Source organism: Lissotriton helveticus, chromosome 1_1 (genome assembly GCF_964261635.1).
Source record: "Lissotriton helveticus chromosome 1_1, aLisHel1.1, whole genome shotgun sequence".
In the NCBI taxonomy this organism is placed as follows: Eukaryota; Metazoa; Chordata; class Amphibia; order Caudata; family Salamandridae; genus Lissotriton; species Lissotriton helveticus.
Genome location: NC_136057.1, coordinates 855,269,893 through 855,282,561, shown reverse-complemented (window position 1 = coordinate 855,282,561; position 12,669 = coordinate 855,269,893). Strand labels below are relative to the sequence as shown.

General features: G+C 43.6%; 1 protein-coding gene across 1 annotated transcript in view; it reads right to left on the bottom strand.

The window, feature by feature from the left end:
* Window positions 1-12,669, bottom strand: part of LOC144763009 (sodium-coupled monocarboxylate transporter 1-like) — a 797,300-nt gene that overhangs the window by 128,231 nt on the left and 656,400 nt on the right. The window contains exon 11 of the mRNA XM_078648324.1: window positions 4,784-4,870. Coding sequence (XP_078504450.1) covers window positions 4,784-4,870 — 87 coding nt within the window. The remainder of the gene's footprint in view (window positions 1-4,783; window positions 4,871-12,669) is intronic.

Genomic DNA, 12,669 nt, shown 5'->3' with positions numbered 1-12,669 from the left:
TGAGGGGATCACAGCGCATCCAGGAACAGGGTCGCTGTAAATACAGAGTGGGAGGGCTGCTCAGCTGGGAGGCGGGGCGGGCTCACGAGGACGCAGACCTCGGACCACAATCAAAATAAACAAAATGGCAGCGGGGGGGAGGGCAGAGCACAGCGCCGGCGGTAAACGCGCACTGAAGTGAAATTGATATCAGCAAACAGGCTTTACAATGAAAAGCGACGCGAAGCAGCGCCCAGTGCCTACAGTAAACGCAAGCTAAACAATGCTATGCAAATTATTCACAAGCGAGGCGAAGCAGCGCCCAGTGCCTACAGTACACGTAAGCTAAACAATGCTGTGCAAATGAATCACAAGCGAGGCGAAGCAGCGCCCAGTGCACTACGATAAGGACAAACTTAGCTGGGATTCCACAGAGATGCAGCACAACGCAGGACTCGCCAGGGAGGCTGGGGAGCGACCTCTCAGCAAGAAGCACTGAGGGGATCACCCATCTATACGCTGGCCTCACCGCAGTGCAGCGTTGGTAGCGCTGGAAGTGCGAGCTGCGGCAGCAATGGCAGCGGAGGCAATGCGGCTTCCCACTGCCCTTCAAGTGGACTAGGTCTCCACGCTGTCCTCACCTCAGCGGCAGCAGCAGAGCAGAGGCAGGTCGGTGTCTGACACTGATTCCAGGTTCCGAATTCCAAGAAGCAGAGAGGCAACAGACACTTGAGTCTGTGAAGCAATGAGTGACAGTGGCTGAATTACTATTCTGAAGGTGCCACTAAGAAGAATGAGTAAAGTTTGTCGAGAATATCAAAAGCTATTTTGAGGCGTATTTAGAAAGGAGAGTGGGTGGTTGGTTAGATGTTTTAAAGCAGCAGGGCATTACTATTCACAGTTGCAGAGCTTCGACGGCTCTAAAATAGTGTTGCACCTTTCCCAGGGTTCTTTTTTGAGGAAAAAGGTTGCTTTTCACTTTCTCTATACTTGAAAAGCATAGAGAAAGTGAAAAGCAACCTTGCCTATGATTGAGCTACACCTAGCACTACTGAAGGGCTGTTTGAGACAGTTTCCTAAAAAGCAACTATCATGATAGAAGAGCAGCAAGAAACTTCAAACACATGCCCTCGCTTTACTTCACATTGCAAAGAGGAAATTGCTGGAGTTCATGTTCTCGGCCAGTGGAGCAGACGCTTCGAGGGGCAATAAACCAGGTCAGGCCAGCCTCCAGTTCACATGCAGAGCCACACATGCGCCAAGGAGAAGGAAACAACAGCGGGCGGCAAAGATGGTAAATTGAAGACTTTCTTTGCATAAACAAACATACGAAACTTGCATCGCATGGAAAGGTGAATCTCTGCACCCGCCTGCAAACACGTGTACCATGGTGAAACAAAGCATGTCGCCCATCTTGATTAAACGTATCTGTGACAACTCGTGAAGCAGAAGGTATGGTAACAAAAAGCCCCATAAAAGCGGGCGCTGCACTGAATATAAAGTGTGACGTCCAAATACATACAAGCTACCCGTGTAGCTGCTGGTAAAGTGGCCACCGTGGCCCGTGGTGAAAAAACGCAAGTAACAGTAACTTGAAATTAAGTAAATAAGTAGCCCCAAAAGAACACAACACTTACAAGTGTAGGGGAACTGTAATTGGCCGGTGCTCCTCACGTAAAACCGGAAATTATGTATCTGAGAGCTAACCAATAATGACGCAGGAAATAAAAGCGACACAGGATTGAACCAATTGGAAGAAGCAGGTTGGATTACTCTCCGTAGAGTGATTACAGCAGGTCTTGCAGACAGCGCATGCGAGCTGATGCTCGACCTAAAAAGGCATAGATTCTCTTTGGATTTAGCCTTTCAATATTTGTCAGGCTATCTACTGACTGAGTAGTGAAATGGACCTTACGGCTGAGCCGGTTCATTCGTTATCTTCGACAAGATACCTTCTGATTCCCACAATCGACCGTTGCTTCACACCTTCCAGATAAAAAAGCTAGTTTCCATCTTGTCAGTCATCTGCTGCCTTGTTCTTGTCTACCATCCAGCAAAGGGAACTGTAGCAAAGAGAGACAATCTGCACACAAACTGTGTGTGTATCTACAACTACATCCTTCTCCAGTGCCTGCTATGCCAAGTGCCTTACCTGTCCTCTATATAACACACAGCCAGCAGGGGGGCTGGGCCCTTGGCAGAAGCAGCAGTGTAGACTGCTGGTCTCAAATTCCAATCTGTTCAGAGTCCTTAGATTTTATAGAGAGTTAATGCCATGACTTTGGAAAAGTACATACCCGGCCTCTGAATCTGGGCACAGAGTTGCACAGGCAAGAGAGAAGGTGGTAGATAAGCACCAGTGCCACTGCCAAAAACAGTAGGAGAAATGCTGGTCACGAATGCCACCATAAACAGGGCTCTTTCAAGCCAAGGGCTTACTACACAAAGCATGGCCCAACGATTACCACTCAGGTCAGAGATCCTGCCACTAATTGGTTGCTGCAGTGTGGCATTAACCATTAGGAGTTGATGCACCCGGTGCAGCAAATTTATTTAATGCCACTAGTTCCACCATCATGACTGAAGTCATCAGGCCACAAAGTGGCTGACATGGGCCTGGGTTTGGGGTTCCAAGGAAAGTTTTGATTAGGAATAAACCAGGATAATGGCTAGGGACAAAAGAGTTCTGGGGCCACATGTATGTTTTTTGCACTTGTAAACCATGCGATTTGGTCAAATCAAACGTTTCATGATGTATGAAAGGCATATGTTGCGATTACCTAAAATTGTGACTACAAATAGGGAATCGCAAATTACTTAGCACATGTATGAAGCATTTTCCAAAACGCAAACTGTGCATTTAGGAAAATGCAATTACCATTGACTTCAAGTTGATAGGAACCATGTGCAAACTTACAGTGCACACATGCCTCTAGAGTGTGTCTGCGCTTTACATGTGCACATTTTATGGGGGCTCTTTCAGGGGTGCCTTAGGCCCTCCGGTACCCTTGGCTTTGCATTACCTAATTTTAAATTACCAATTAGTTTATTACAAATTAGCTAATATAAAACCATACGCATCTATAGACCTTTCGGTCCTTAGGAACGAATGGAGTAATATTAACTAATATTGATTCAATATTTACTGAACTTCTATAAGTAAATATGAAGGAATCATTATGTCTTTGGTGATTCCTTGAATACATAGCATTTTGCGATTACCATATAGCGATTTGGTAATAGCAAAATGCTTATTTGATACATGAGCAAAAGAAATAATTGATGGCCACAACGGTAGACAATGCAAACATTCACCCCAGTCACAAGGATCTGGGTTAAATCCATCATTCTTTTGCTCACCACACCACCCCAGTTTGGACCCAGCCATATGCAAATCGTTCTTGACCCTGTTCCCTTGTGGGAACAGTTCAGCCCGAACTGTCCAGCCAGGTCTTCCTTGGACTGGAAACAAGCATCCTGGGACCGGTAACAAGGCATCACCCTTCATCAGCCAGGCTATCTTGAATCCAGTGGTGTAGTGAGCACGGGACCCATGTCTGGGCATAACCTTCCCACTTAGGGCGACATATGCACCCAAGTTTTGGACCCAGCCATATGCAAATCAGTTTTGACCCTGTTCCTTGTGGAAACAGTCCAGCCCAAACTGCCAAGCCAGGTCCTCACGACATATGCAAAAGAAACAATTTCCAGTCCAGGGAGGACCTGGCAAGGCAGCTCGCGCTGGACCGTTCCCATTGGGCGCAGGGTCAAGACTGATTTGCATATGGCTGGGTCCAAACTGAAATGGCATGGTGAGCAAAAAACAATGGATTTAGGCCCAGATCTCTGTACTCGGGTGAATGTATGGCTTTGTTCTGCATTCTGTCCATTAATTGTTCATTTTGCAGTTGTCACCCTGAGTGGGACAGGTATGGCCAGACGTGGGTCCCGTGCTTTCCATGCAACTGGAGTCAAGCTATCCTGGCTGATGAGGGCTGAAAGCCTGAAACCGGTCCTAGGATGCGTGTTTCCAGTCCAGGGAGGACCTGGCCTGGCAGTTCGGGCAGGACTGTTCCCATTGGGCGCAGGGTCCAAACTGGAATGGCATGGCGAGCAAAACAAAGATGGATTTAGGCCCAGATGTCTGTACTGGGGTGAATGTATGACATTGTTCTGCATTCTGTCCATCAATTGTTCTTTTTGTATTTGATACATGAGGCCCTTGAAGTAAGTGCTAAAGGTGACTACCAGAATCCATCACCACCAATTAAATACTGGTCAGAAAAGAGTTAAATAAAAGAATATGGGACATATTACAGACCACTTTGTATAGAAGCAGAAAAAGAGAGACATCTGTTTTTGCCATATATTTGTTGAATGCAAATTTGAATGATTGTACCACGTCTGAAACAAAGTCATTCCTTTTTACTTCACCTTGGTACATAACATTTACAGAATACGTTCTGGGAGCAAGAAACTTAACACAAATATTTCCTTCAGCGCTCAGAGCCTGGATACCCTTATGGTTGATTAGCGGTGTTATAAACATTAACATAACATAGCATACATAACATAACATAACATAACAAATTAATAAAATGACTGGTGGCCCGGAGTACTGAACATCTCTGTTATTTCACATGCCCTTGTACAAAAGGGCCAACCCCACTGGGCTTTTTAAAAGGGGGGGCAATTAACATTACTGCTAGGTGTAATAACTTCTTAAAACAGGACTTTACATACTTGAGAAATAGAATAGTCATTGCACTTTATACACTCTTTGAATTTATCGCACATTATATACCTTTGCATTTGTGAAGGAAAAGAACAACCCCAAGGCAAATACTCCTAGCAGGGGACCATTGAGGAATGAAGTGACTGTTGAGGTTGCCTGTGGACAGAAAATTCACGCAGAGATTTCAACAGAAATGTCAGAAAACATCATCCTTTGTGGCATCATTGTATAATAAAATATGTTAATGACATAATACTGGAGTATTAGTGATATGTAATAAAAATGTACTGAGAGCACAATGAGCAGCTAGGTAGTAAAAACAGTAAAAAAAAAAAGCTCACACATCAAGAAATGTATATCGAACCTGTTTAATTAATATGATAAACAATTTATTTTGAGCACAATGATGAAAAGCTAGTAATAAGGATTATGCTATACAGACATTAAGCAATCATGCCAGTAACAACTTTGCCTCATTGATTCACTCTTTAAAAAAACGCTTCTATAGAGAATTTAACTGGCAGAAGTACTGTGGTCAACATATCTTTTATAAAAACATTGCCCTTTGGAGTTAATAGGACATCTTCATCTACCTGGGTTGATACTTTTATAAACAATATTTAGGACACAATATTTCTTTTAAACAGTATTTTTGCTTCATTAATTCTGATGCAAAATGTTTTGACAATATGCTAGCTGCTCAGCTCGCCCCCAACATCCCATACTTAGTCTCTCCGCAGCATCATGGTTTTATCCTGGGCAGAGATACCACCATACTAGTACGGCAGTAGCAGTTTTCAATTTTGTAAATGTATTGGGTAGTAAACAGGGAGCCAGGTTGGCATGACATTATTAGATGCTGAAAAGACTTTCAACCATGTCTTATGGGCCTTTCTTTGGTCAGCCATGCATGCCATGGGATTCAGTGGTAGATTTATATCTAGCGTCAGGAGTCTTTATAGAAACCCATCGACAAGGCTGGTCCTGGATGGGTATAGTTCTCCATTGTTAAACATATGCAGAGGTACCTGTCAGGCCTGCCCACTATTCCCCCTGGTATGTGCTCTCTATATTGAAAATGATTAAAAGCTACTCACTATCAATCATCCTATACGCACAGTTGTACTAAATGGGATGCAAGTGAAAATTACAACATACACTGATGATGCCACGATATATTAGTCAAATCCCATCCAAGTAATTGATCAAGTAACGTTTGAGGCCCAGAGGAATAAGCTTAATCTTACTACTTAATTTTCAAGCATAAAATCCAATTCATGGGATCGTTGCTGTGGCAACATATCTTGGGATTACGGTCTGTGCTACAGTCAATCATATCTTCAATTGAATTATGAGCCCCTCCTACAGTACTCTATAGCCAAGATGCGGTCTTGGAACTGTCTTCCAAAAGTTTTATAGGACAATGTAATGTCGTTAAAATGAATAATTACTCCATATTTCTCTATCTCCTTCATGCAATCCTGCTACGTGTTCCTGATTCGTTTTTTAAAAATAGATTGGAGAGAGCTATTTGTAGCTATATCTGGAGGCACAGGAGAGCTAGACTGGCAATACGCTTCATAAACTCCCCTTTTATCACGGTGGAGTCCAACTTCCAGGTTTCAAACTTTATTTTTGGGAAGTCTTTGGTACCCGCATTAGAAATGTACTTACTTAATCCTTAATCATATGCTTTGAGATATCAGTTTTACTTTGGAGCCCAACATTAGAGTTTTTCTCTGTAAATGCTCAAACCCTAACTATTTCAAACAAGTCTGGTTTAACCCCTTTTCCCCACCTGTGCTAAGCCTTTTTTTGGCTATTTGGGGAAGTTTGCGCTTAGGCCCCTGTAACTTTTTGACCACACAAGGTATCCATGCCAAATTTGCGTCCTTTTTTCCAACATCATGGGGATTCTAAAGGTACCCAGGGTTTGTGGATTCCCCTGGAGGGTATTCAGAAATTAGCCAAAATACAGCTACATTTCGTTTTTGGGGAAAAAATGCAAAAAAAGGGCTACAGATGAAAGCGTCTGTTTTTTTCCCATGCAAATGGTATCAAAAAAGGTGTTATGGTGCTGAAATCACCATCTTCCCAGCTTTCAGGGACAAGCAGACTTTTGTCAGAAAAACAAAAAAAAAATTACACAGTTTTGCCATTTTTCTGGGACACTGCCTATTTTTGCTATTTGTTGTGCTTTCAAAGTCAATGGTAGAAATGGGTATGAAAGCAATAATGGATACTGGAAAGCTATACATTGTGGAAAAGTAGACAAAATTCTGAATTCAGCGAGGAGTCATTTGGAAAAGTAGACAAAATTCTGAATTCAGCAAGGAGTAATTTGTGTAGCTCCTTCTACTATCTAACTAACAGTTAAATGTAAGAAAAATTGAAAATTAGTTGAAAAAAACAAACTTTTTCACCTGTAACTTCTTCTAATTATGACTGCTCTTTGAAAGCAATATACTGTTACATCTGCTTACTGGTTGTGAGGATATATAGGTCTTGTAGGTTCACCAAGAAACCGACGAACACAGAGCCAAAACTTGAGCAGCAACTTGCAATGGTGTTTTGTTATGTACTGGGTATATAGCAATTATTTTGGGAAAATGTATGCATGGAAAAATCGGTATGAAAGACACCAATGTATTTCTGAAAAGGAATATAAATATAGAGTTTAGAAACAGTAGATATTTGCACATTTCCGAAATTGGGAATACTCATACTAGCATGAGGTTTATAGATCATTTTTTAAAATTACTTCTTTTTTACATATTGTCTTTCATTTGGTAGGCAGAAATGCATCAAAACTCAATAGGTAATAACAGTTGCTTTACAAATATGAATTATCCTATGTCTCCCAATAAAAATGCTACCTCACTTGTGTGGGTAGGCATAGAGCCCATGACAGGAAATGGCAAACAACGCAACGTGAACACACCACATTTTCACAATGAAAAATTAGCCTTTTTTTGCAAAGTACCAAGCTGTAGATTTTGAACCCTAGCTCTGCCGGCACCTTGTGAAAACTAGCAAACCTAGACATTTCTGAAAACTAGAAATCCAGGGGAAACCAGGATGGGGCGACTTGACTGGCTCACACCAGGGTATGTTACCCTGAATCCCTTGCAAACCTAAACAATTGTCCAAAAAACACATTTTCCTCATATTTCCATGTTGGAAAGTTCTGAAATCTGCATCGATCCACCAATTTCTACCCACCCCACGTTCCCCTCTGTCTCTCGATAAAAATGGTACCTCACTTGTGTGGGTAGGCATAGTACCCACGACAGGAAATGGCTCAGAACGCAACCTGAACACACCACATTTTCACAATTAAACATTACCTTTATTTTGCAAAGTGCCTAGCTGTAGATTTTGAACCCTAGCTCTGCCGGCACCTAGGGAAACCTAGCAAACCTATACATTTTTTAAAAACTAGACACCCAGGGTAATCCAGGATGGGGTGACTTGACTGGCTCACACCAGGTTATGTTACCCAGAATACCTTGCAAACCTAAACAACCCCGTGAAGTCCTACTGGAAGACAGTATGATACAACCCCAAGAAATTCCCCTCACTTGTGTAACCACTTACAGCAGTCTATCTAATGCAATAAAAAAATCCATCAATAAGAACTGGAAGATCATTACAAGTACTAACAAGTCCTGGGAAAAACCTCTGTTCTCCTTCAAGAAGGGACAGAGCCTGAAGGACTCTCTAGTCCATCAACGACCAAAGGAAACCCGACTGATGGGTGAACGTTCTATCACTGACACCTGGGGCCTACCAAGAGTTACTGGCCACTTCCCCTGTTCCGACTGCAGCGTTTGCCACTTGACTAACCAAACATCTGGATCTGGATCTGGAACAAGGAAAAGTATTGACACAACGGGCCCATAAAAATTGCAATTCTACCAATGTGGTCTACCTTATCTCTTGCCCCTGCCAACTAAGGTATATTGGAATGACGACCCGGAAAATCAAGCAGAGAGTCTGCAAACATAGAAGCAACATTAGATATTGTAGAGTAACAACCAAGATGAGTGAACATTTCATCCAGATGAATCATACCACTAATGATCTTAAGTGGACGATTATCGAACAAATAAGTACCGGTAAAGATATCCCACGCAGACTTTTCGAGAAAGAGCAAAGATGGGTTTACCGCCTGGGTACCCATATCCACGGCCTGAACGACGACATCCCTTGGGCCTCGATATTCAAATAAGATCTAGAATCTTAAAAATCTTCCCCGACCAAGGAATACCAGACAATAGTTGTCAATTTAACAGGTCCTCTCATAACAATCATTAGGACCAGTTATAGGCGTCCCTCTCATTAGCAGGAACTTTATTTATCGTTCTGGGGAACGGGTTTTCAGACATTCTCTTTTTCCCTTTTTCCACTCGAACCACAACTATTTCGGAATAGCCTCTGTCCATACCAATAGGCTACCCACTGTCATGTCCAACTGGGCCTCCTTTTTCCTTGTCTAATTGGTTTATACCTCCAAGATGTGGTAACCCTCAAACTCGTATTTTCAGCAATGTATGCGGTGCTTCTACTAACTTGATATATCTGGTTACACCCGTGGGCATTATTTATTTTGCCATTTATTTTGCTATTTATTTTGTCACCACTCCCATAATTTGCCTCAAAATAGCTTTTGAGAATAGGACTATCGCCCCATTGATATTATAAGCTCTGAAAATAACCCACGTTTTCAAATCTGTAACTTACACTCTGAGCCAACTTTGCAAATATACGAGTAATACTAGTAACTTGAACACCCACGCGGCAAAATTTCTCAATAAAGTTGCAAACCTTCTTTTTGAAGGTGAGACGGTCTAGTGTTCCTCTACACCAGCGCCCGTCTCCTCTCTTGCGTGCCCATTGATTGGTTGGTGGGACGTTTGCCGACGCGGCCACACCCACCACGGATCCGGAACTTGCGCACACACCTTTACCGTTGCCATTATAAACAACATCTCCCCCGATACCGGCCATCTTCGGGGTCCGGTTTCTGAGGGCTGGATACAGGTACCGAGCGGGTGCCTGGCGACGAGGGCATAAGTCTCCAGCGTCCAAGATCAGCTAAGTACTCTACGAGCACTACCCTCCTTTACTCTTTACCAATAGCATTGACTCTGTTTTACTTCCTATAGGGTGTGCCAAATTCGCCACCACCCCCCTCCCGTGACCCATGGTGTGACATTTCCTCACCCCACAAGTGAGATTTTTTTTTTTTAATACAATTATGCATGTGGTTTTTAATTATTTTCGACACATTGTGTTACTCACTGGCCTTTCGGGTCCATTGATTTTTAACTACTCGTCATATCGCTAAACGCATTGGCGGCGTGCAGGTGTGTTTTTTTGATAGTATACCACTCCCTAATTCTAAAAATGCACCGGCTTTGGTCTGTTCACACAGGCCAGGCAGTATAACACTGTCCCCATTAAGCAATACCGCTAAAGATTGGACGGTGATATTCACAACCTGAGCACTTAACAAATAACGAGCATGGAAGACACCTAACATGCTCTAAACCAGAGAACAGAAGCTAATTGTATGTTTTGTCTTCTCTCTATGTGTGTCTCTGTCGTCTTCCTTTACAGGTGCAATTGGTTCCTCTGACCTTGAGGTTACCTCAAAAAGGATCACCTTTTTCTTGCACCTTATCACACTTTTTTCACACACATATCCTCAGGTTAGGGTGGGCCTTAGCGCGCCCATACCGCCGAGGTACAGCCCACTTTGGTCCTGACGAATGCCTGGTAAATTTACACCACACATGGCAGAAACAAGTTGACCTGATCTCACATAAAAGGAAGTAGCCAAACAATCTATTTGTCCCCCTTCCGACACATTGTTTATAATATGTCTGATTGATCACTCAATTAAACTCTTACAATTCAGACATTTTTAACTTACACCACCACCACTACCACCACCACTGATTCACTTGTCACTTCACAAAAAAACCTGCTCCGCAGTATTTCTGGCATCATAGCACACTGGGGAGGCATTCGGCCTCTCCCTGTGGGGCCCGATGATGAAGCATGTCACCAACCAGGTTGGTGAGTGAGGGCCTTCTATACAAACCTAGTAGGATTTGTATTCTCTTGTTTTTGCTGCCTTGGCTGTAACTACTGGAAGTACACTCTTTTGTTGTTTAAAATATTTTGCTGGGGACTAAGAGTGCATTCACTACATTTTCCCTCCCTCTCTCTTTGATGATTGAAACCTAAAAAATTGTCAAAAAAACACATTTTCCTCACATTTCTGTGGTGGAAAGTTCTGGAATCTGCGTGGATCCACAAATTTCCACCCACCCGCATTCCCCAAAGTCTTCCGAGAAATATGGTACCTCACTTGTGTGGGTAGGTCTAGTGCCCGTGACAGGAAACGGCACAAAACGCAACGTGGACACACCACAATTTCATAGTGTAAAAGGACCCTTTTTTGGCAAAGTGCCTAGCTGTAGTTTTAGAACCCTACCTCTGCCGGCACCTAGGGAAAATTTGCATACCTATATATTTTTGAAAACTAGACAACCAGGGTAATACAGAATGGGTGACTTGAATGCCTCTCACCAGGTTCTGTTACCCAGAATACCTTGCAAACCTAAATAATTGCCCCCAAAAAACTCATTTTCCTCACATTTCTGTGGTGGAAAGTTCTGGAATCTGCGTGGATCACAAATTTCCGCTCACTCTGTGTCCCCCAAAGTCTTCTGAGAAGAATGGTACCTCGCTTGCGTGGGTGGGTCAAGGACCCGTGACAGGCAAGGGCCCAAAACCTATTGAGGCGAAATCAAAATTACCTATCACAAACCAACCTGGTTTTGCAAGGGGGGGTCCCATGAGTTTTTGGCCCTGGGCTCATCGATCATCTAGGGAAACCTACCAAACCCACACATTTCTGGAAACAAGACACCCGGGGAAGTCCAGCGAGATATGATTTGTGTGGGTCCCCTAACATTTTCCTACCCACAATCCCATGCAAACTTCAAATTTAGTTGAAAAAATCCCTTTTTCTCAAATTTCTGTGTGGGAAAGTTCTGGAATCTATGTGGATTCACAAATTTCCTACCACCGAGCGTGCCCCAAGGTCTCTCGATAAAAATGATACCTCACTCACGTGGGTGGGTCAAGTACTCGTGACAGGCAAGGGCCCAAACCCTATTGAGGCGACATTAAAATTACCTATCTCAAAATAACCTGGTTTTGCAAGGGGTGTCCCATGAGTTTTTGGCCCTGGGCTTGGCGGCCACCTATGGAAATCTACCAAACCCAGACATTTCTGAAAACTAGACTCCCGGGGGGTTCCAGCGAGGTTTAGCTTGTGTGGGTCTCCTAACGTTTTCCTACACAGAATCCCCTGCAAACCTCCAATTTTGCTGAAAAAATCATTTTTTTCTAAAATTTCGGGGGGCAGATTGGGGTCTACTGCCCATCTGCCCCCCGGGGGCAGGAAGGCTGTAAATGTTTGCGGGGGAGGGGGTGGGGGCATGGACATGCCTGTTTTGGGCAGCCCCCCTAAAATTTGCCCCAAAATAATCCCTGGCGTCTAGTGTGCTTTTTGCCCCACCGGGACAGAAAGCCCACTAGATACCATGGATGTTTTTGAGCAACTTTTAATTAGGGTGGGTGCTGCCCAAAACGGGCATGCCAATGCCCCCACCCTAATTAAAATTTGCCCAAAAAATCCCTGCCGTCTAGTGGGCATTTTGCTCCCCCGGGGGGGCAGAAAGGCTGTAATTTTTGCAGGGGAAGGGTCCCCCAGCCCTCCCTCGCAAAAAATTACATCAATTTTGGGCAGCCCCCACCCTGAAATCCCTGGCATCTAGTGGGCTTTTTGCCCTAAGGGGGGGGGCAGATTGGGGTCTAATGCTCCCATCTGACTATACCTTTGCGGCGGGGGTGGGGGCATTGGCATACCCATATTG